At 43.7% G+C, this 25,068-nt stretch overlaps 1 protein-coding gene across 2 annotated transcripts in view; it reads right to left on the bottom strand.

Annotated features, from left to right (window-relative positions):
* BPHL (biphenyl hydrolase like) overlaps positions 1-25,068 on the bottom strand; it is a 36,975-nt gene that overhangs the window by 11,730 nt on the left and 177 nt on the right. Inside the window, exons 1-6 of one of the 2 annotated variants that reach the window (XM_076010435.1) lie at positions 24,790-25,044; positions 17,917-18,020; positions 15,117-15,283; positions 13,160-13,313; positions 3,643-3,774; positions 341-464 (exon numbers count right to left, since the gene is read on the bottom strand). In XM_076010435.1, coding sequence (XP_075866550.1) covers positions 341-464; positions 3,643-3,774; positions 13,160-13,313; positions 15,117-15,283; positions 17,917-18,020; positions 24,790-24,866 — 758 coding nt within the window. In that variant the 5' untranslated portion in view covers positions 24,867-25,044. Of the gene's footprint in view, positions 1-340; positions 465-3,642; positions 3,775-13,159; positions 13,314-15,116; positions 15,284-17,916; positions 18,021-24,789; positions 25,045-25,068 lie in introns of those variants that run through there. The other variant, XM_012768413.3, reaches the window with a different exon arrangement.

The raw sequence follows: 25,068 nt of genomic DNA, 5'->3' as shown, positions 1-25,068 counted from the left end.
AAACTGTACTGAAAATTCCCAAATTATACGAAATTGTTTCAGTTAACAATGATTGATATAAATTGAAGTTGTCACCAATGTTATAGAACCTAACACCTATTAGCACATTTGCCAGCCACAGAAACAATGAGAGACATTTGTCTCAGAATTCCTTTCCTTCTGATTATCCATTACCCGCAGTTCAGAGCTCCTGTCCTCCGTGGCATCCTAAATAAAGTAGTAGTATTGGCTGACACTGGCAAAATGGAGGAACTTCTCCTGCTTCTTATCCTACTGGTAGCTTCTCCAGCTTACTCTGGGCTTCTGGGGCAGGGAGTGCTAAGGTGATGCCTGGACTTACCGCGACCCTTTCACGTGCTCATGTATGAAGTCGGCATGAAATCGTGGGACCAGAGGATCCTTCTCCCCGTGCACAATCAAGGTGGGGCACTGGACCAGGGGCAGCAAGTGCCGGCAGATATTACCTGAAGGACAAACACTGTTCTAGGAGGTGAAAAGACACACAACTTGGCAAGCCATGCCGCTCTTTGCTCCTCAGTTTCTCTGTCTGTAAAAACAGTAGTTGGATTCGAACAGTAGTTGTGACTGGGGTTCTTTCTTTGGGTTTCCTTTTCTGTTCTTCTGCTATTTTTTGTTTGTTTTTGAGCTCTACTAGTAAACAAGTGGCTTTGCCACAATTCATATCAAACAGTAGGAAAATCAACCAAACAAAACCCCCGTAACCTTTTATATTACACAGGGCAGTTCCCAATGTGCAGAGCAGCAGTGGGTGCTTGACACCTGGAAAGCTTTTTCCTGCAAATCTTGTCTGGAAGGTTGGCGGGGGCCCCAGCCAGCCCTCCAAGCACATGTACCTCACAAGGAACCTGCAATTTGCACATGGTAAAGAAGGTCACCACTCATGCCTCTGTGACACTCCAACATCCTTTGGGGACTGTAAGGACATTTCTGAGGCAATTTTGGTACAAACTGGGCTATAGTCCCTGAACTGCCATTTCCTGCCCTATGAGACCTTGGTGGCTCCTTACCCACTTTGAGCTTAAGCCTCAAACAGGGACACTCATAATTTCCTTGGGGTTGCCATGAGGCTATAAAGAGAGCCATACCTAGGGGTCCTGGTATCCTAATGTAGCTACTCCCACCCCCGCCCCTCCTTCCGCCTGTGTCTAGAGGAAAGCGCTGCTGTCTGCGAGGGCTGGGCCCAGTCTCTGCATGCCGCCCTGCCCTGCCCTGCCCAGGCCTCTCCCCTCCTCTTCAGCTGGGGGTCACTGCTTGCTACACGAGAAGGGGACCAGTTGACTATGGAAATACTCGAGGCCTCTTAAGCTTCTCTCTCCTGTCCTTCGATGACACACACCTGCCAAATGTATAATCAACTGATGATAATGAAAGTCAGTGAGTGCTCACTTTGAGTCAACAACTGTTTACGAAACTTCGTATCTGTTAAGCACTTATGGTGCCTGCATGTTTCAACTCATTGAGCACCCACAGTTATTTGTGCATTAAGTACTTCCATACAGTAATACCAACCTTTCATTAAGCACTTACTTTGTCCTTGGACCTACACCGAAGCTGAACAAATAGTATCTCACTGAATCCCCACCACAGCTTAATGAGGCAGGTAGTTTCTCCCAGGAAATAGACAGGAAACTGTAGCTTTGAGATGCTAAGTCATCTGCCCAAATCCATTCCGACAGCAAGCCAGGGTCAAAACCAGAATTCACGCGTAGGCCCACCTGACTCCAAAGCTGTGCAATTAACCCCTAAAGTGAGCACCCATAAACTTAACTGTACAATTATGGAAGAAGGGCTCCTATCAAATTAATTAGTACAGAATGGGGATAAGTCTATATCAAGACATATTTTTGGGCCCGGTGCAGTGGCTCACGCCTGTAATCCCAGCACTCTGGGAGGCCGAGGCGGGCGGATTGCTCGAGGTCAGGAGTTCAAAACCACCCTGAGCAAGAGCGAGACCCCGTTTCTACTATAAATGGAAAGAAATTAATTGGCCAACTAATATATAGAAAAAATAAGCCGGGCATGGTGGCGCATGCCTGTAGTCCCAGCTACTTGGGAGGCTGAGGCAGAAGGATTGCTTGAGCCCAGGAGTTTGAGGTTGCTGTGAGCTAGGCTGATGCCACGACACTCACTCTAGCAACAAAGTGAGACTCTGTCTCAAAAAAAAAGACATATTTTTGAATTACTAATTTAACTCTATTTCTGCTTTTAAATCTCCCTATCTTTTCACTGCTCTCTTCCATATGGCATGAAATTTTACATTTTACAAAGTCACTCTCTTTAATGGAGAACTGTTTCAAACATTGCTTTATGGCATTTTTTGTTTTAGGAACAAAGAGAAACACATTTCAAAGACTTGTTTTTATGGGCGGATACTGCATTTGAACAGGATCATTATAAGGCATATATGTGCTGTTTTCAACTTAAACCAGAAAAGTAACATTTCTAAAAGTCCTTTTCATTGTGAAAGTTTTGACACATGACTCATATAGGAAATGATTACCTAACAGATGAAACTGGTCCTTCAATCACAATTTGTAACAATGTACTCCAAGATTAGATCTTAGCTACTCTATTTTTTCAGCAATTAAAAAAAAGAAAAGAAAAATGAGACATTATGAACATTAATAGCTGAATAAAAACAAACTTTAATTTAAAATTTCTCCTAAAAATGTCAACTCTTACTGTTAATGGAAGTCTTGTTAATTTTTCGGATAAAGAATATCAGATTCACGCCTGTAATCCTAGCTCTTGGGAGGCCGAGGCGGGCGGATTGCTCAAGGTCAGGAGTTCAAAACCAGCCTGAGCAAGAGCGAGACCCCGTCTCTACTATAAATAGAAAGAAATTAATTGGCCAACTGATATATATATAAAAAATTAGCCGGGCATGGTGGCGCATGCCTGTAGTCCCAGCTACTCGGGAGGCTGAGGCAGAAGGATCACTGGAGCCCAGGAGTTTGAGGTTGCTGTGAGCTAGGCTGACGCCACGGCACTCACTCTAGCCTGGACAACAAAGCGAGACTCTGTCTCAAAAAAAAAAAAAAAAAAAAAAAAAAAAGAATATCAGACATTTGTTCATAGCTGAGATCATATGACTTAGTTCTGAAGATGGAAAAATAACTGAGTATTTTCCTCCTCATACTAATTCTGCTGGGGCCGAAGATTATGACAGAAATTCCCTTCTTTTTTTTTGTCCTGGTAACAGAGTATCCTAGTGGTGTGACACATCTAAATGTGTAAACAGGAAAAATACAGTGTATATATTGTGGCTTATTTGTTTTCTCATAACCCATTCTGGAATTAGAAAATAGGAACTGTCCAAGGCTTCTGGAGAATTATTTTATCATCATACACACAAAGAGTTAAAAGGAAAAAAGAACAGTCTGCTATTAAAGACTCAAGAATGTCACCCTTTAGACAAGCAGTCCTATCTCTAGGTTAAGGCTGATTGCTTGTGCGAGAGCGTGCATTGTACACAGTAACTAGTATTCTCTGTGCACACGTGAGTGTGGAAGGCCAATGGGTGGACTGAGGAGCCACTGAGGAACTCTGCAACATCAAGGGAGGAACTGAAGATCCCTCTCTAATCCACAGAGCAACCCTTCAGTAGTCCAGGTAACCTACCATCTGGTTGATGTTTAAACTGTCCTATGCCATCCACCCACTTCTCACAGGTTCTGGCAAAGTAGTCATACCCATATAGGGCTTCTAGAGGCTTTCTTGTTCTCTCACTCCATTTAGAAACATCTCGGATGCCTGAAAAACAGAAGCATAGACAAGGATAAGTTCAGTCTCATACTAAGGTATTATGCTGAAATCTTCCGAGCATGAGCCACCTGTGAGCCTTATGCTCACTGCTCTGTCTGCCTGCAACGCTTTTCCACCGCCCAGGCCCTTCCCTCCCTCTCCTCTGCTTGGCACTTCCCACTGCTTTGCAGCGTCTCCTGCACCCACGGCTGAGCGCCTGCCCCTGCCTAGGTCACATGCCCATTGTAAGGGACTGTGCTTTGCCCCTGACTGCACCCCAGGGCCTAGACCAGGACCTCCCACACAACAAGCCCACAATAAATACTTACCAAGTGAACAAAATGAGACCTTCACTTAATGCTTTCTGTTAAGGGTATATGATAAAAGAAAATATTCCTCTAATTAGGGTCACTTGAGTGAGAGTGATATTATTTGTAAAAGAGGACTTTTTGCTGAGTTTCATTTTTATGTATATTGAAAAATGTACACAAATTATTCATTCTAATTTCTGCCACTGAAACAATATGGGTGGGTGTAAAAGGCTAACTCCCAACTTCAAACTATATTATAGCTGATGCACTAGTTGGAAAGGAATAACAGCTGAAAACAACCTTTAAAATGAATCAACAAATACAATTACTTAGCCCAATATTTCCCATATTTCTTAAACACACTGATAATTTAAAAATTCAAATGCTTTTGAGTATATTAAATATTGCTTATTGAGGGCTTTTAATACAGTGCTTCTACTGAACAGTACACCTGGAAGACAATATGACACTAATGAAATAAATGCCCATCGAACAATAATCTATACAGGGCTCCGGCTGCCAGGAGCCCACAGGTACTCAGTGTGTACTCAGTGAACTGGAATAATCGAGTGGAGGAAAAACTGCTGCTCACAGCTGCACCTGCCTATGCAGGCTGGATCCCCGCGCGAGACGGTGCCTGCCTCTGACTGCCTCACACTGCTGGCGGTAGCGGAGTGAGCTGAACACAGAGGCTGAGGGCGGCCGAACTGCTCTGCACAATAGTGAAGAGATGAGGGGTGTGGAGAAGCAATTAAAAAATTAAGAGGTGGGGAGGAGATTTGGGAAGAAGAAAAAGAAAAATCGGGGAGGGAGAGGAGGACAGAAAGCCCAGCACGACAGTGGAAGACAGTAAAAAGATTCCCCGTAGATGCTTCTCTTCTGGCCATATGGCAGACCGCACCCTCTGAAAGCCCTTCTAGCAGGAGAACAACTAGTTCTTTCTCAAAACATAGTTTTGTTGCATTGTTGAAGCTGCAGTGATCAACGGAAACTAGGGTATGAGAGGGTCTGAGTGTGTTTGTGTAGGAGGAAAAAGGCCTGAAAACAGAGCTAAGGAAGACCCCAGAGGCAGGGCTGCTCCGAGAGGAGATGCAGCCGTCAGCCGGGTGGCTGGTGAAGGCCAAGCCTGACATTCCTGGTTTCAGCTGAGCTAAAACTGGCCCCAACTTGGTATGCTCCTCTGGTTCCCAAGAGCAGCAAATGCAACTCTTCTCTGAAGGAAAGCATTCTCAATTTATGCTCACTGTTTTGTTTGTTTCCAGATTTAAGAGTAAGCAAACATTAGCTCCTAAACAAAGATCACAAAATAAACAGAATTTTTTTAAAGTTGATGAAAAAACTATAAAACTAGGTAAGAAATCTCAATTAATTATGTAGAACGGGACAGAGACAGAAGCACAAGAGACATGGAAGACAGATAGCCGAGGCCATGGAAGCCTGCCGGGACCGGAGGAGGGGACGGGGCAGTGAAGGAAGCTCAACACTGCAAGAATGGCAGTGCACGTTTTCAGAAGTGATCAAAGAATCCATGAACAAAAGTCAAATGTATTCCCAACAGGATGAACAAAAAGAAACCCGCACTTAGACGCAGTATAGCGAAACAGCCTGCAGCAAAGGTTGACGGAAAATCTGAAAACACAGGCAGAGCGGGGAGGCTCAGCACCCCCACCCAGCCAGGGCGTGGGACAGGAAGCTCAGGCCCTGAGCACAGAGGGAGGCAGAAGGCTGCAGAGTTACAGAGAAGTGACCATCCTCCTGCAGGTTCACAGCCAGCCAAACAGCCCCTCAAGGAGGGCGAAATAAAGATAGTTTTAGGTAAAAACTGAGGTGACTATTAATGGGCTGTCCTTAAAGAACTTCTAAAAATAACTTCAAGAAGAAGAGAGAAGCTTTCAGAAGGAACACCTGAATTGAAAAGACAGGTGCATAAAGACACATGCAAACCTGATGGCGAACCTCCAAACAAAACCGCCAAGCTAATGAGAATATGAAACACTATGGCATTTCCTTACATTAATATTAAACAGTTGTGTCCATAAAGAAAGTGAAAAGACAGGCCACAGGCTGTGAAAAGATATTTGCAACACAACTACCTTTCAAGGGGTTATTAATTAGATTATTTTTTTAAAAACTACACATTAGTAACACTGTGACAATATTGGAACTGTGCTAATCTTGGGTTGGGTGTAGAGTCCTTGGGGTGTTTGTTTTGTTATTTTATGGGTTTTGTTTTTGTTTTTGAGACAGAGTCTTGCTGTGTTGCTTGGGCTCGAGTGCAGTGGCATCATCATAGCTCACTGCGACCTCAAACTCCTGGGTTCAAGCAATCCTCCCACCTCAGCCTCCCAAAGTGCTGGGATTATAGGTAGGAGCCACCACACCTGGCCTGTTTTGCTGTTACACTTAAAATTGTATACCTGTTGGCCAGGTGGTATTATATGTATGAAATGTTACCTAATAAAAATTTAAAAATCAATAAAGATATGAATATCTTTCATAATATGGAAGAAGCCCAAATGGTGAATAAACACATAAAAAGATTTTCAATCTTATTAGTAATAGGAAAATGCAAATTAAGACCACAAAAAGATACTTTACACTCATCTTTGAGTGACTAGTCTGACAATTTCAAGTTGTTTTTTTTTTTTTGAGACAGAGTCTCACTCTGTTGCCTGGGCTAGAGTACCGTGGCATCAGCCTAGCTCACAGCAACCTCAAACTCCTGGGCTCAAGCGATTTTTCTACCTCAGCCTCCCGAGTAGCTGGGACTACAGGCATGCGCCACCATGCCCGGCTAATTTTTTCTATATATTTTTAGTTGGCCAATTAATTTCTTTCTATTTTTAGTAGAGATGGGGGTCTCGTTTTTGCTCAAGCTGGTTTCGAATTCCTGACCTTGAGCGATCTGCCTGCCTTGGCCTCCCAGAGTGCTAGGATTACAGGCGTGAGTCACCTCACCTGGCCAATTTCAAGTTTTTATTGAAGACGTTAAGGAATCTTGTATCTTGCTGGTGGAAGTGTAAATTTATCGTTAGAAAATAGTCTGTCACTTGTAATGTGGTATATCTGCCCACAACACTCAGCAATTTCACTTGTGGGCTTGGACCCTAGAGACACTGTTGCTCCTACGCCCCAGGAGGCAGGTACAAGAATGCTCCTGGCAACAGTGGAAATAGACTGCCTAAACAGAACGGCTCTGTGAGCCCAAAGGGGCGGTGGGGAAGGAGTGGTGGTGGTGGCGGCTCTCTCGGAGATGTGGTGCTTGAGTTAAGTCAGGGGGAGCAGAAGCCAGCAAGGAAGGGAGCAAGCAGCAGGGCACGTGCACTTTGCAGCTCCCGCTCACAGGCCGCAGGAAGCAGGAAGCAGGTGTTTCACGTGGCAGGGCTGGAGGCGGAAGCGTGGGGAGGTGGCCTGCAGAGGCACAGTCTCGGGCCACTTGCTGATGAACAAAGCCTAGCAGTTTGGACTTTACCTGGAAAGCTGTGGGGTGTCCTTGAAGGCTTTTCAAGTAAGATGCCATGACATCGCTGTCAGAGCAGTGTGGAGAGGAGGGAGTGCAAGTTGGGTCCACAAAAAGCAAAGAGGAGGGGTAGAGCGGAGCGGCAGGAGGGTGCTGTGTGGAGGTCACCACACAGCACAATGCAGAGCCAGGCCTGAGCCCGCCCTGCCAGCTGCGCCACTGCGGCAGGTCTACACTTCCCTGAGCCCCGTTCCCTATCTGCGGAGCAGGCTGGGCAACAGCTACCCTCCGAGGATGGTGTATGGCTGAAGACTTGAGCTCATGGCAGACACTCGATAAACAGTAATTAAAAATGTTCTTTTGTGGGAGAAATAGTATATTCCAGTGGGTATCATTTACCAAGATAAAGAATTTAGCAGGAGGAACAGGTCTAGAGGGAAGATTATGTGTTCAATTTTAGACAGACTGAGTTTAAGGTAGGGCAACCGGATAATAAAATTGAATAAAAAGTTGAATAAGGCAATAAAAAAGTTGAATAAGGCAATAAAAAAGTTGACTGTGTGGGATTTGGGAGTTAGGTGTAACTAGGGGCTGAGTGCAGCTACTCGGGTTTTGAGAGCAGAAGAGCAGAGCACCGAGGACAGCGCCTGGAAGACGCCCAATATCACAGCCCACAGAAGGAAGTGGGCACATGTCACAGCCAGAGAACAGCCGGAGACAGAACGGGTAAGTAGGGAGGACACGGTGGCAAGAACTTCAAGACAGAGAAAGCTTCAAAAAGAGAGTGTGATCAACACGCTACGACCACACATCATGAGCACATCCTCAAATACTGCAGAACGACCAGGGAACACAGGCAGGGGCGTGTCTGGGGGTTTGGTGACACGAAGGCTCTGTCTCCACTGCCTAGAAGGTCAGAGCCACCTTGACGCAAGTTAGGAGAGACTGGGGAACAGGGAAGTGGAAACAGCCCAGAAGGGAAGCAGAGATATGTCGGACAGTAAAGAGGGCCGTGAGATGGAGAGGAGTTTTGTTCTGTTCTCACGGAGGAAGGAAAGCCAGGGCAGTTGCAGAGTGCGTTCCCTCTGCAGTGACTGAGGCGAGAGTGTAGGAAGAGGACAGTGCTGGGACCACGGGCCACGATGCAGGCATGTGCATAGCATCACCGGCCCCGAAGGGTGGGCACCATTGGGTATCAGCACTTGGGATGCTGTCCCAGACAAAGTGCCCCCAGAGCTGGGTCAGGGGTCAAGATGCCTTACTGAGGAGGAGGGGGCCACCTCAGGCCAGTGCTCACAGCAGGTCAGCAGAAACAAAGGCAAAGAGGCATGAAGAGGAGAGCTGGTTTCGGGAACGGTGACTTACCCCATGAGGGAGATGGCCCAGAAGGATGAGGGAAAAGGGAGATGAGGCTGGACATGTTGCTTGGATTTAAGTTACTGAAGAGTTTTAAGTACTGCAGTAGAATGATCAGATTTTTGCCTTGGAAAGGAAACTCTCCTATGGAGGACAAACCTACCCTGAGAGGCCAAGAGCCTCTCAGGAGAATGATGGGAGGGAGGCGGGGATAACTTGAGAGGCAGCACGAACCTGGCACCAGCAGCATGCGGCCAGAGTTAAATGCAGAGGGAGAGGAGGACTGGGCCCTGAGGGATGACTCTGGCTTAGATGACCGGCACACTGGGTGCCATCCCTGAGACAGTGACGGTGGGTGTGGGAAGGGCCATGAAATAATAAGTTCAGTTTTAGAACAAGGAAGACCACATTCTCGGGCATAAAACAAACCATAACATTCAAAAGAATTAAAATCATGCAATGTGTGTTTTCTGAACCAATGGGATTAAACTAGATTTCAATAACAGAAAGGTTTCTTGGAAACCTCAAATAATTGGAAATTAAATAATATACTTCTAAATAACCATGGGTGAAAGAGGAACTCTGAAGACATATTAGAAAATATTTTTAACTGAATAAAAATACAACATATCAAAATTTGTAGACTGTTTAGATGTAGCAGTGCTTAGAGAGAAATCTATAGCATTAAATGCTTATATTAGGAAGGAGAAGAGGTCTCAAATCAATAAGCTAAGCTTCTACTTTGAGACAGGGGGTAGGGAGAAGGAAGCAAATTAAAACTCAAAGGAAGATAATAATAAAGAGATAATAACTAAAACAACATGGTACTGGCATAAAAACAGACACATAGACCAATGGAACAGATTTGAGAACCCAGAAATAAATCTACACATCTATAGTGAACTTATATTCAACAAAGGTGCCAAGAACATACAGTGGGGAAAGGACAGTCTCTTCAATAAGTGGTGCTGGGAAAACTGGACATCCATATGCAAAAGAATGAAACCGGACCCTTATCTCGCTCCATATACAAAAATCAAACAAAAATGGATTAATGACTTAAATCTAAGACATGAAACTACTAAAAGAAATCATTGGGGAAATGCTTTAGTACACTGGTCTGGCCAAGGACTCCTTGAGTAATACCCCCAAAGCACAGGCAGCCAAAGCAAAATTGGACAAATGGGATCACATAAAGCTAAAAAGTTTCTGTACAGCAAATGAAAGTGAAGAGACAACCCACAGAATGGGAGAAAATATCTGCAAATTACCCATCTGACAAAGGATTAATAACTAGAATATATGCATATAAAGAGCTCCAACAACTCACTAGGAAAAAATCAAATAATCTGATTAAAAAATGGGCAAAGGATCTGAATAAAAATTTCTCAAAAAAAGACATACAAATGGCCAACAGGTGTACAAAAAAATCCTCAACATCCTTAGTTATCAGAGAAATGCAAATCAAAACTAAAATGAGATATCATCTCACCCCAGTTAAAATGGCTTTTATCAAAAAGACAGGCAATAATGAATGCTGGTGAGGATGGGAAGACGGGGACTCTGTACACTGTTGGTTGGAATGTAAATTAGTGCAACTACCATGTAAAGCAGTATGGAGGTTCTTCAAAAAACTAAAAATAGAACTACCATATGACCCAGTAATCCCACCACTGGGTAGATATCCAAAGGTATTGAAGAGGTATTTGTACTCTCATTCTCATTGCAGTATTAACCACAATAACCAAGATATAAAATCAGCCTAAGTGTCCATCAACATATGAATGGATAAAGAAACTGTGGTACATAGACACAACAAAATATTATATAGCTATGGAAAAGAAAAATCTTGACATTTGCAACAACATGGATGGAACTAGAGGACTTTATGTTGAATGAAATAAGCCAAGCACAGAAAAACAAATCTTGCATGTTCCCACTCATATACGTGACCTAAACATTAAAACAATTGAGCTCATGGAGACAGAGAGTAGAATGATGGTTACCAGAGGCTGGGAAGGGTAGTACAGAGGGAAGATAAAGTGGGGATGGTTAATGGGTACAACTGTATAGTTAGGTAGAATGAATAATATTTGATAGCACCACAAAGTGACTATAGTCAACAATAAGTTAGGGTATACTTTAAAATAACTAAAAGAGAGTGAGTTAGAATATTCCTAACAAAGAAATGTTAAATGCCTGAGGTGATGATACCCCAATTAGCCTGATTTGATTAATTCACATTGTATGCCTGTATCAAAACATCACATGTACCCTATGAAGACATACAACTATTATGTACCCATACTAATTAAAAATGAAAAAAATTTTAAAAAGAACAGAAATAATGACATTAAAAACAGAAAATAGTAGAAATAATTCAACAAAACCAAATCTAGTTCTTTGAAAAGACAAATGAAATTGATAATCTTCTAGCCAGACTGGCCAGGAACAAAAGAGAGGTGACACAAATTACTCATACCAAAGGGAAAAAAGAGGGGCATCACTGCAGACCCAATAGACTTTTAAGAGTGTAGTAAGGATACACCATAGCAACTCTAAAATTATCCACTGGCTTTGGCAACAAGATTATATTGATACTTATTTCTGTGAGAGCAGTTTCAGTAGAGTGTGCTGTAGGGGACAGAGTGGGAGGTGGGCCAGAATGGACTGAGGAAGGAAGGAGAGGAGAAGAGCATGTAGAAGCAGAGAATGAAGACAGCCTTCAATAAGTTTGTTGGGGAAAGACAAAGAATGGGAAGGCAATAACTACAGGTAAGAGGGGCAGCTTTTTGGAGGAGGAACCATGCCTACCTTTATGGGCTGAGAGTAAGGATCTGGTAGGGAGGGGTCAATGACACAGGAGAGGGAGGGAAAACCTAAGGGAGCGCACAGTTCCCTCACTGGTGCCTGGTGACTGCCAACAGTCACTCAGATGCAGTGGCCACCAGCGCAGCCCCTGGACAGCAATGCTGGGAGCAGAGGGGGCACCTGCTTGGTCTCGCAGAGGCAGCGGGAGGGGATGCCAGCAAGAGTGGAATGGTTCACTCTGCACAAGACAGCCACCAGGTGGGAACACAGTAAGCACAGCAGGAATACAGGTTAGCACTGGTAACTACATCAGACTCACCCTTTACGCATTTCATATTTCTTTATAAAGCAGACTGTTAAGAACTAAGATTCTACAACAGAACCCTGCTGTTAGTAGCTTAGTCAAAAGTCATGTGAACTGCAGAATAGCTGAAAAAGACCAGACCTGGGATATTCTAGTGCAGGGGTCTGCACACTTTTTCTCTAAAGGGCCACAGAGTAAATATTTTAGGCTATATAGGTCAAGAGACAAAAATCAAAGATATTATGTAGATACTTATATAAAGGAGGGGGGGACACCTGACTTGCCTGGGAAGGGCCATGTGTGGTCCACTAGAATCACACTGGGACAAAAAGCTACTGGCATAAAAAGGAGGTTCCCAGTGGCCAGGCTGGCAGGTGATGGCAGTGGGGTAGCCCAGGTCAATTTTCACTTTTTGCCCCAGCAGCTCCCAGACTCTGGTGCACTCTTCTCTCCTCCTGAGAGCCTGGTCCTCTCAACTTGGGCGGCTGGCTGGAGCTGAGCAACTTTAGTCGCTGACTAAAGTTCCATGACTGGGTGCCTGGAGCCTGTCAACTGTCACTCACATGGAGTGGCCACCAGCACAGGCCTGGGCAGCAATGCTGGGAGCAGAGGGACGCCAGGCTTGGTCTCTGTGACTCACAGCACTAGCCTCCTTGATTAGTGCCCAGGCTTTACAGAGGCAGGAGGCAGGCTGGATTTAGTTTTTCAGTACATCCAAAAACCTCAAAGAAAACCCTTAAGGATAACCTTAAAAAATATGAATAGCACAGAAATTCTTTAATCAAAATATAAGGTTTCATATTTGAATTCAATGCTCCCTTTCATACTCACATTATTTTAAATGAAATTATAAATAACATCGCACATCACCTCTCACTTCCTTGAAGTTCACTAGTAGCAGTAGTAAATGGAAATGCTGCTTTTACTTAGCCTTTTCTTGAGTCATGAAAGTTTCACTCCTGGAAATAGAAAGCTTTAAAACTCAGACTGGTTAAACTGTATTACTTTTCTGAGAACTCATTATTTTTCCTACCTTGCAGTTGAGAACTGGAAGCAGATATGACTTGTCAACACATCTCAAAATAAGAGATGAGAAGGGGAGAGAGAAGAGAATCATCCATTGTCAGGGCATCTCCGGTTGGCAGAACCTACCCTCATAAATCACGCTGTCCTCAGCAGTGACGTAGGCGTTGGCGCCCCAGATCACCATCTTGTGGATATAAGCGGGATATTTTGCAGCAGCAATGAGTGCGGTTATGCCGCCATCACTCCACCCCAGCAGAGAGACCTTCTTAAACTTCAGTGTCTGTGACAAATACAAGATGCACAGCACAGGTTACTGCTCCTCTGCTGAAAGAACCCAAGAGCCACTAATGTTTAGAATCAATACAGGTGTGGGGTCAGACTATCAACTAGTAATAAAAGAAAAATCCTAGCATCCACCATTTGATTACATAATCTTTTTTCTCAATTAATTTTGGTGTAATAATTGTCACAAAAACCTAAGAATATAGTATGGGTCTGAATTATGAGGGAACTACATCTTCTGGTTGGATAAATCTCAAGGAACCAGAATCAACAAAGACCGGTTATACTTAGATATGACAAATACTCTGTGTGTGTCTGTGCAAGAGTATGCACATGCCTGAGCAAGAACTTTGAGAACAGTTCTGTAGAGCAGAGAGGGGACCTTGAGATCTGCTGGAGGAAGTGACGTGTGGCATCTGGTAAAGCCACTGACTGCACCTGTGGGTAGCATTGCTCGAACTGGGCTGTCAGCGAAAGGTGTGGTAAGAGGTTATGTTAGTCCTTGGGTGAATCAAGCAGCATCTGAAAATGTGTTTGGCAAGGAAACAGACAAAGATTACATCTGCGAGAGGCTGCCTAGAAGTAAGAATAGAATGGCTAGGAATATTTAAGGTAAAGAATTAACAAATATTAGTCAGTGGTATTTGCTGCCAGGACTATAAATTGGTATAACCACTATGGATAATAATTTGGCATTATCTTATAAAATGAACATTTGCATCTTCTTCACTCAGCAAGTTGCTTCCTAAATTCATATGACACTTTCCCACAAGTGTGCTAGGAGCTCCATCCAGGACATCCGCAACAACATTATTTAAAATGGCAAAAAAAATGAAAATTAAAATGGCCATGAACAACAGAATGTTCACTGCAGTGCTATTTATAATCACAAAAAAAGGCAAGTTAAAAATTAAATTAGTTGGCTGGGCGTGGTGGCTCATGCCTATAATCCTAGTACTCTGGGAGGCCGAGGCTGGAGGATGGTTTGAGCTCAGCAGTTCGAGAACAGCCTGAGCAAGAGTGAGACGCCTGTCTCTACTAAAAAATAAAAAGAAATTAGCTGGACAACTAAACAAAAACAAACAAACAAAAAATATATATATAAATAAATTAGCCGGAGGCATGGTGGCTCATGCCTGTAATCCTAGCACTCTGGGAGGCCAAGGCGGGAGGACGCTTCAGCTCAGGAGTTCGAGACCAGCCTGAGCAAGAGTGAGACCCCATCTCTACCAAAAATAGAAAAAATTAGCTGGGCATGGAGGCGCATGCCTGTAGTTCCAGCTATTCGGGAGGCTGAAGCAGAAGGATCGCTTGAGCCCAGGAGTTTGAGGTTGCTGTGAGTGAGGCTGACACCACGGCACTCGAGCCAGGGCAACAGAGTGAGATTCTGTCTCAAAAAAAAAAAAAATTAAATTAGTTATCTACCATCAGAAGATGGGTGAAGTAAGACACAGTACATCCACCTGATGGGCTTAAGACTGATGTAAATGTGTATTTGGTGACATGGAAGTATCTCCTCAACAAATTGTGCAGTGAAAATGGTAAGGCGGAAAAATGTCAGGTGTCGTCTGATAACAATGCTGGCCGGAAAGGCAGAGCCTTAAAGTCTCAGTAATGGTGTCTTTAGATAGCTGGATTGTGAGCTATTTCAACTTTCTTCTTTACATCTATTTGAACTCTTTGAATTTTCTATAGGAACCCCATGGTATTGGCTTTGTAGAAAGAAAGAACAATAAAACAAAATAAATGCAGACAGGTCCACCCACCCTCCCTGCCCTGAGCGCCTCCCTAAGAGACCCACCTTCATCAAATCAACAGCATCTTTTGCATCCCTTTCAAAAAAGTCCACTGGGAAATCTCGATCTGGGGGTCTGGAATGTCCATATCCTCGGGGATCCCAGGCGACCACTGTGAAGAGCTTCTTACTCAGGCTTTGGAGCTGGGGTCCAAAATCAGTCTCTCCACTTCCTGAAAACAGCCACTCTGTTACCCCAGGCAAATGCTTTCCTTGTATCAAACACATTGCAGTGAAGACAGAAGCAACGACAATCTTAAAGCACAGTAGCCAGTCTCTACTCCAAGTTAGCCGCCAGAATCCATCAGGAAAGTAGTCTTCCAGGGACCTAAGCCACGCTCTCAGGCGGACTGCCTTTCCCGCAGGAGTTGGGATCTGCCTGCGACCTCCCCCTGGTGGCTATTTTGAGAAGGACCGAGGGCTCGATTCTTTGGTCCTCTTATTATTTCAGTACTTTCAATATGGCTTTACTTAATCTTCCTTTTTTTAAAAAAAAGAATTAATGAAACTGTATAGAAATAAAATTATACATATGATATGCTTTGTTTTTTTTTTCTTTTTTGTAATGACTTACAAATGAAAGATATCTCTATATTATCTGTAAAAAAATTTATGAGATTTGGTCCAAGTTATTTATTCAAAGCAGAATTCTAAAATTCCACATTTTTTAATTAAGCTAATGTGAATAGCCCTAAATATTTTGTTTTGTAGTTATAATTAAAAAACAGAAAACTAAACTAAAACGCTGAAATGGGGGGAGGACATGGAAGGAAGAAATCAAATTATAAAAGTTTGCTTCATCAAAACAGTTCAAAATAGCCTATGTTAACAAGTAGAACTATATTCCTGGGCCTGTGCTGGACCTGACCAGCAGTCCCTAGCCCTGCCACATGGTCACTCTAGGTGTGGTGTGCCCACACCCACTGCGAGCAGCATGCACTCTGAAAGAGCCTAGTCCAGGGGAAACTCAGCATCTTATCTGTAAAGCCCACTGATTTCTGAGGACTCATAGCTCAGGCCACCAATGAATACTAAACACTTTGTCTGAAATGTCTTTCACGATGGTGCAAGATCATTTAACATTATCAAGGCCCATTATTCTTCCTGGCAAGATATATCTTTTTCAAGATGAGGTAAATCATTCAGAAAACCCAAGTCAAAAACAAATCAATGTATCTCTAGCCTACATCTACTGCTGTGACCCAGGGGCTTCTCTTACGATCCCTGACCTGGGGCGACTTCTGCTGGGAAACTGCTCTGCAGGAGGGGCGGAAGGTGAGAAGACAGGAAAAGGGAACCCTCTAAAATATCAACTTCATAAATAGTAAGACATTTGCTTTCTGGCACACATGCATACAGTTGCAGAATACTAAAACCTTAAAACATGTTCAAGGAAGAGATATGCATAGGTACTGCTTTGTGACACCTGAGAAGCCTGTGGGAGGGGTCTGCATACTGAGGGCGGGATAGGAGACAGAATCTCACTGCTCCATCTTTTAATTTTGGAATCGTGCTAATGTTTTACATAACCAACAATTAAATCAGTAGAAGTTTTTATATCTGGATAATGACTGCAATACTGAAATAATGGAAAACTAAGCTGGGAAATTATTCATTGTTTACAGTTAACTTTAGCTTTCCATAGGCCACTGGAGTGAGTGTCCTCTTTCATTACAACAGTTTAGGGAAACAAAGATACTATCTAGACTCAGAGCATACAGTACCACAATCAGCTGAGGCTCAGTCAAGTGGAACCACCACTGATTGAAACGACTTTAGCACTTTACTTTTAGAAGAAATAAGCAAATCACAAGGAAATAAGTACAGTCAGCCCTCCACATCCATGGTTTTCACATCTGTGGATTCAAACAACTGCAGATCAAAAAAATATTTTAAAAAATATGGATGGTTGGGTCTGTACTGAACATGTAGTTTTTTCCTTGTTATTATTCCCTAAACAATATAGTATAACCACCATTGACACAGCATTTACATTGTATTAGGTATTATCCATAAACTAGAGATGATTTAAGGTATACAGGAAGATGTGCATAGGTTATGCAAATACTGTGCCATTTTATAGCAGGAACTTAAGCATCTGGGGATTTTTGGATTTACGCAGGGTCCTAGAACCAATCTCCCACAAATACCGAGGGATGACTAATATATGGGAATTATTTAACTAACTCAATAATAAAGCAACAATACTAAACCCCTTTAAAACCAAACTTTGGATGTCCTGAGATCACTGGAAATATTCCCCTGAACTTTCTACATCTGAACAACTGTTCTGAAAATGAGACTGAGACCCAGTGGGCTTTATTATGCCTCATACATTAAGAGACGGTAATCTGCTAATCTAATTTTGATTTTCGGAAAAGACTTTATGTTTTTTTCTTAACTCTTACATTAATTGAACATATTATCAATCACAACAGGGTGAGCAATCCAAACTGGTTTTAGCACGTGGAAAATTCCTCGATGCCAGGCAAACTGGGATGGCTAGTCACCCACTCACCTTCTTCCTTTGTCTAGCTTTCTTCCCTTACCTCTGGCACCCCTCAAATTGGGAGCAGCTGTGGTTTCATAGTGCACTTGCATGGGAAAAACTGGGCACTTAAAGGCATAAAAAATACATGTGGCAGACAGTTATCTACTTTTCTAAATCACTTATATTTGATTGTGGCAAATATTGCTTCAAACATTTCAGCAAAGCACTAAAATTAATAATCAATGTTTGGCACCTAGTATTTTGAATGCATCATGGATGATACAGCACGTAAGAGCTATTAAAAAATGTCCAGACCCAACATCCCAGGAAGTAGCAGGACCGCATGCTCTCCCTCTCCTGTCTGCTGGTAACGCAGGTGAACGCCATTCACGGCCACTTTGGCAGAGGTGACTGAGGTGCTAGAAGAAAAAACACCCATCCCCATAGCAGGGAGGAAGGGACAGGGAGAGATTTGTCAAAGGAAACAAAATTACAGCTAGACAGAAGCAATAAGTTCTAGTGTTCTATAGCAATGTGGGATGACTATAGTTAACAGTCTTATATTACATAGTTTCAAATAGCTAGAAGGATATTGAATATTCCCAACACAAAGAAATGATAAATGTTTGAGATGATGGATATGCTAATTACACTGAATCTGATCACTATGTGTTACATGTATCAAAACATCACTATGTACCCTATGAATATGCACAATTATGTCAATTAAAAAATAAAAATGTTTTCTAAAAATCCCCCATCCCCAAAAGAAAAATTGTTTAGCGGTACAAATTTAATGTAGCAAAACTATTCTTTTACATGCATGAGTCAGCTCCAGTACCCCTCTCCGGATTCTTGGATTGCCTCACTTTCCTAATACTGAACAGTGGCAGGAGTCTTTCTTCCTTACTAGACTGCAGATCTGCAGTGTGCCTTCATGCTTGAATATGCCACAGCCCCCAGCCTGGGGCTTATGCTACAAAAGCACTGAGAGACTTGCTGAAAGCAATGGCATTCAGTCCTGTGGCGCGTGCCAGGGAGCCCAAGTGCAGCTGGAGGGGCTGGGGGCTCCTCACAGAGGTGCAAGGGTGGGCACCAGAAGCAGGAGCCTGGGGCCACCTGCCAGCACCTCAGCAGGCCTAGAGGAGGTACAGACTTGAAGGAGCCCTGATGGCATTCTAAAGGGGTCCAGAAGGCAGGTCTGGATCTCAGGCAGTGATTGAGGTGCAAAGCTTCTTATGTGGTCTGGCCAGCTGCAAGTGGGCTACAGTCAGGAATGCCCATCTGCATTGAGATGGCCACACCTGTTTTTTAAGATGTTGAAATATTTCTGTGTTGACTGTTAAGTAGCCATGTCCATAAGCCCCCATCTCAAAAGCCCTCCCTCCTACCATTGGCCTTGGGGCAGGGCTAATGCCAGCATGTGTCCTGCCAGAATGACATATGCATTCGATTAACCTTTCCTCAGCTGCTCTTCGGCAGCTCCAGAAGAGGTGTGCAGGGCTGTACACAATAGAGCACATGCAAGGGCCCTGCACCAGGCCCAGCCAATTTACCAGATGGCTGAATGACGCACAGAAGGGACATAGCGGCATGCAAGGGCAGGTGTTAGGAGGAGATGCTCCTCTTCTCCTAGTGAATTGGTGATAAACTTAAATCAACCACTGCCTCTTTTTTCTTTTACATACTCCCTACCCTACCTCTCCCCTTAGTCAGAATGATTCCTGAAATGCAGCACTTTTGAAAAAGCAAGGTCCCAGCCGGGAGCAGTGGATCTTGCCTGTAAATCCTAGCACTCTGGGAGGCCGAGGTAGGCAAGAGCAAGACCCCGTCTCTACTAAAAACAGAAAGAAATTAATTGGCCAACTAAAAATATATAGAAAAAATTAGCCTGGCATGGTGGTGCATGCCTATAGTCCCAGCTACTCGGGAGGCTGAGGCAGGAGGATTGCTTGAGCCCAGGAGTTTGAGGTTGCTGTGGGCTAGGCTGATGTTACGGCACTCTAGCCCAGGTGACAGAGACTCTGTCTCAAAAAAAAGAAAAAAAGGAAAGGAAAAAAAAAGAAAAAGCAAGGTCCTGTTTCCTCTTCTGGTTTCATCTCATTAGCCAACTTTAAGTAAGAAAGAAACAAATGTAGGCCGGGCGCGGTGGCTCACGCCTGTAATCCTAGCACTCTGGGAGGCCGAGGCGGGCGGATTGCTCGAGGTCGGGAGTTCGAAACCAGCCTGAGCGAGACCCTGTCTCTACTAAAAATAGAAAGAAATTAATTGACCAACTAAAAGTATATATACAAAAAACTAGCCGGGCATGGTGGCGCATGCCTGTAGTCCCAGCTACTCGGGAGGCTGAGACAGGAGGATCACTTGAGCCCAGGAGTTTGAGGTTGCTGTGAGCTAGGCTGATGCCACGGCACTCACTCTAGCCTGGGCAACAAAAGTGAGACTCTGTCTCAAAAAAAAAAAAAAAGAAAAAAAAAAAAAAAAAGAAACAAATGCAGAAACAAATGATTTGATTTACAGGTACATCTAATCTTAACATGCAATTTCTGGAAAAATACAAGGCAGAATCAGGTAGTAATAAGGCCTGACATAACTGTAAGCTCATTATCTACACAGAAACACTAATTAGAGGAGCAATAAAGCCACAGAGCAATGGCAATTGTGACACCACCAATTTGATTATTATTAACATCCTATTGCTCTGAGGAATTCATCTCTGTGGTTAAGATGGCTTTAGATAGCTGAGGATCAAGACAGAGGCAAATAAACACACTCTACTGAGAAAGACTCATTTCAGCAAACATTTGTGTATTGGTGTGTCTGCTTTGTCCACAGTCCAGTAGGAAAGAAGATAAAGACAGAGGATTTGCTCTGCAGACCCTCAGGGAGGCTGTTATGACTGAAGAAAGGAAGAGCTCGAGGTACCAAGAGGGCATGAAAGTTCTTAACAGTATTTCCTGTGTTTACTAAATAAAATGAGGCAACTCCCTAAACAGACGACCAGCATTTACCTGGCTCATGTTAGTAATAATGTGCATGATACCATCCTTTTTCTGTATTACTCCTTGTGTGCGAGAGATCTGTTAGGGGCTCCCTTCCCTGAAGTGCTGAGGACATGCTTGTAAAAGTCTTTTGCACCATGAGGCTATCAGGTGTAACGAGAAGCCCCTCTCCCTCCTTCTCACCATCCAAAGCTGGTCCGTTTCTGGGACCTGGTGTTGCTGCCTCACACTCTCTGAGCCAGCACCAGGGCACCAGCTCACATAGGCTTCTTTCCTTCAGCTCCCATGTTCATTCCCAAGTCTCTTCTGCCAAAACCCTCTAACTTCCCTCTGCACTTTGCTGTATCTATGTTTCAATTTCCCATTCCAAACTGCATTTTTTTTTCTAATTACTGCCATCCCATATTCTTTTGGTTGCCTAAAAATAAAACAGAAACAAAACCAGGTAGTTTAGAGCTCAGCATAATGGGAACTCAATGTTGGGGAAGTATTTACAAAGGCAGAAACCTTGCAAAGTGGCTTCAGAGGATAGACAGAGAGGTCATATCAGGGCTGGGTAGAGATATCTAAGAAGAGAGAAAAAGTAGCATTTGAGATGAACTTGCAAAGATGGGTAAAACTCTGAAAAAAGAATATGGTGGGGAGGGCATTTCTTGAAGAAGAAATAGCATGGTAACAGGCCCAGGAGCAAGAGCCATCTGTGGGGACAAGCTAGCTGGAGTGTGAAGTCAAAGCACGAGCCAAGGCTGGGGCCAAATTGTGCAGGGCTTTGCAGCTAGGCTAAGGGGAAAGAGAATGTCCTGGGTGCTCTGTCATCAACATCCTTCATGTCCATCATCCATCACCAGAGTACCTGCCATTATCACATCGGCCCATGCCCTGGGGTTAATGCAGGCTGCCAAAAACCTTTCATGAATCTCCAATTTGGGGGCAAAAGGACAGAGGATTATTTATGAATAAAAGCAAATCAATTTCAAACATAAGAAAAAGGAGCCAGGTGTGGTGGTCATGCCTGTAATCCCAGTACTTTGGGAGGTCAAGGTGAGAGGACTGCTTGAGCCTATTAGTCTGAGACCAGCCAGGGCAACATAGCAAGACCCCATCTCTAAAAAACTTTTGAAAAATCAGCAAGGGAGGCCGGGTGCAATGGCCCACGCCTGTAATCCTAGCACTCTGGGAGGCCGAGGCAGGCGGATTGCTCAAGGTCAGGAGTTCAAAACCAGCCTGAGCAAGAGCGAGACCCTGTCTCTACTATAAATAGAAAGAAATTAATTGGCCAACTAATATATATAGAAAAAATTAGCTGGGCATGGTGGTGCATGCCTGTAGTCCCAGCTACTCGGGAGGCTGAGGCAGCAGGATTGCTTGAGCCCAGGAGTTTGAGGTTGCTGTGAGCTAGGCTGATGCCACGGCACTCACTCTAGCCTGGACAACAAAGTGAGACTCTGTCTCAAAAAAAAAAAAAAAAAAAATCAGCAAGGGATCGTGGCACACGCCTATAGTCCCAGCTACTCGGGAGGCTGAGGCAGGAGGATTGCTGGAGCCTAGGAGCATGAGGTTGCAGTAAGCTAGGACGACACCACTATACTCTAAGCCAGGGTGACAGAGCGAGATATTGTCTCAAAACAAAAATTTCTGGGGTGGGAGCCAGACATCTACATTTTTTAAATTACCCAGATTCTAATAGGCAACCAAGGTTGAGAATGACTGAGTTAATTTCTTGGAGGAAAAAAAATCCTGTCTCCCTTTTAAAGCATGCCTTCCTACCTTGTGTTTATCCTAGCCCCTCTCTTTCTGAAAGGCTGAGCAGGCAATTTTGTGAAAGGAAAGGATTACCTTACAACAGTAGTGAGGGGGCTGAGCTGCTCCCCTCAAAGAGGCAGAGTATACTGTTAGGAAAGGCAAGGATGTAACAGTGTGGCAAATAACTAAACTAAAGCTAACCTTTGGGACTATGTGTCATGCACTCTAGGAACTTCACCTAGCCCACTCATTTTGCTCTGAAGTGCACAGTATACTTAACCTGATTTTAACCATTGAATAGCCTGAGGATCAGGTAATTTGCCTGACACACCATCATTTTGGAAAGTCTTCATACAGTAGTATATATTCAGCTGTTTCTTTTTCCAAAGTAGTCATTAGCCACAATAAAGCATTAACTAATCCCAGGGCTTGAAATTTATATGCATTTTTATGATTTTTACATCTTTTATATATTGTATTATTATTTAGATATTCCAATTATACCTACTAATTACTTAGTATTCATTATGTCCCGGGTCTTTTACATTTGGTGTTTCAAATCCTCACAAAAACTCTGCAAGGCAGGAGGCTCAGAGAGGTTGAGTAACGTGCACACATTTGCCGAGCTAAGAAGTGGCAACATGGCCATTAGAACTCCAAAGACCATGACTCCTCTCTAACCTCATGGAAGAACAGAGTCCTCAGTAGGGCTCAGGTACTGCCAGATAGAGGGTGGTGGCAGGCATCAGTGGAAGGATGGTCTCTGATTCTCCGGCAGGGAAAATATTTTTCTTCGGGTAGACTGTTATGTTCTGTAAGTTATTGATATAATAACTGTACATAACATACAATTTCAGATCGAAAAGGCTTTTTGACTTGACCCAGAAATAAACTACCTTCCAGATCATGTAAGAACAGGGTCAAAGTTCTAAACAAAAGACTTAAACACATTTTTGGAACACACCTCAATTGTAGGTTGGGCATGGCTGTTTTGAAGCAAAGTATTTATTTATCTACTTATGTTGGGCTGCAGCCTTGATTCAGGATGAAACAATTCCCATGCTTGTTTTCCCAGATTACATGTCATATCAATTCGCAGCTGCATTTATAAAATGGCAGTACAAAATCCAGAGAAACCTGTTTTTCAGACCTGTTTTAGAAAGAATGATCTGTAGTGTAGCTAGGCAGATGGGGCTTTCCTGCAATCATCAAATAATCTATCAAAACTGTGATATTGGTACAATCCCTATAACCTGATTTCAATCCCTTTCTGCAGACAGGAAACTGGATGAAGTGCCCGTTTTTCACTGTTGATGTATATAGCCGTGGCCATAGACATGTTTTTCCATCTATCAAAATAGTCCTGAAAATCTTCTAATGATTCCTAAATAAGAACCTAAATGAAATATGAAACTCAAGAGCTAGTTAATCATATAAAAATTTAAAAGCTGTTCAGATTTCCCTTCCTTTCTCATTCCAGATTAAGTTCTCAATCTAGAAGTCTCTACAGTCGATCAAGTAGTTCTAAATACCTACCTAGCATTTGACTTTTTTCCACTAATGGAATTGACCCATCGACAGTTAATTGCACACATGCATTGTGTACATTTGTTTTGGTTTTTTTGTTTTAGTTTTTTTTTTTTTTTTTTTTTTTTTTTTGAGACAGAGTCTCGCTTTGTTGTCCAGGCTAGAATGAGTGCCGTGGCATCAGCCTAGCTCACAGCAACCTCAAACTCCTGGGCTCGAGTGATCCTTCTGCCTCAGCCTCCCGAGTAGCTGGGACTACAGGCATGCGCCACCATGCCCGGCTAATTTTTTATATATATCAGTTGGCCAATTAATTTCTTTCTATTTATAGTAGAGACGGGGTCTCGCTCTTGCTCAGGCTGGTTTTTGTTTTAGTTTTTTTTTGAGACAGAGTCTCACTCTGTTGCCCAGGCTAGAGTGCCATGGTGTCAGCCCAGGTCACAGCAACCTCAAACTCCTGGGCTCAGGCAATCCTCCTGCCTCAGCCTCCTGAGTAGCTGGGACTATAGGCATGCGCCACCATGCCCGGCTAATTTTTTCTATATAATTTTAGTTGGCCAATTAATTTCTTTCTATTTTCAGTAGAGATGGGGTCTTGCTCTTGCTCAGGCTGGTTTCGAACTCCTGACCTTGAGCGATCTGCCCGCCTCAGCTTCCCTGAGTGCTAGGGTTACAGGCGTGAGCCACCCGCCGGGCCCATTGTGAACATTTGTGTGTGTGTAGAAAATAAAGCGAGCTTCATGCTGCTTTATCCACATTTCTACCCAGAATCTCTAGAAACCAACAGTACCCACTATCAAGGCGGCAGGTCAGAGATTAATTCAGTTTGGGTCGTTATTGTTTTATCTGAAACGGAGGGAGGGGAGGGAGGACAAAAGAGCAAAAAGCAGCTTCCCGAGTGCGTCCACACACACACCTCAGACCCTCCAGGATCTGAGAGTGAGGCCCAGGCCTCTCATCTCCGTAGATTCGCAAGATGGCTCTTTTGCACATTACAGTTCGAGATCAGCCAACCAGAGACGCGTCAGGCGACTCGGGACTGCGGACTGAAGCCTCAACAGAGCCAGGGGAGCTGAAGGGCGCGCCCGCAGCCAGCCGCGCCCTGGCCTCTCCGCGCCCTCAGCCCACCTGCGGCCGGCGCCCGCCCCTCCCGCCGCCCCGGAGCGCGCCGACGCAGGAGCCTGCCGATGGGGCA

Source organism: Microcebus murinus, chromosome 15, assembly GCF_040939455.1.
Source record: "Microcebus murinus isolate Inina chromosome 15, M.murinus_Inina_mat1.0, whole genome shotgun sequence".
Classification (NCBI taxonomy): domain Eukaryota; kingdom Metazoa; phylum Chordata; class Mammalia; order Primates; family Cheirogaleidae; genus Microcebus; species Microcebus murinus.
Note: the sequence above shows the minus strand (reverse complement) of the source record. Positions and strands in the feature narration are given on the sequence as shown.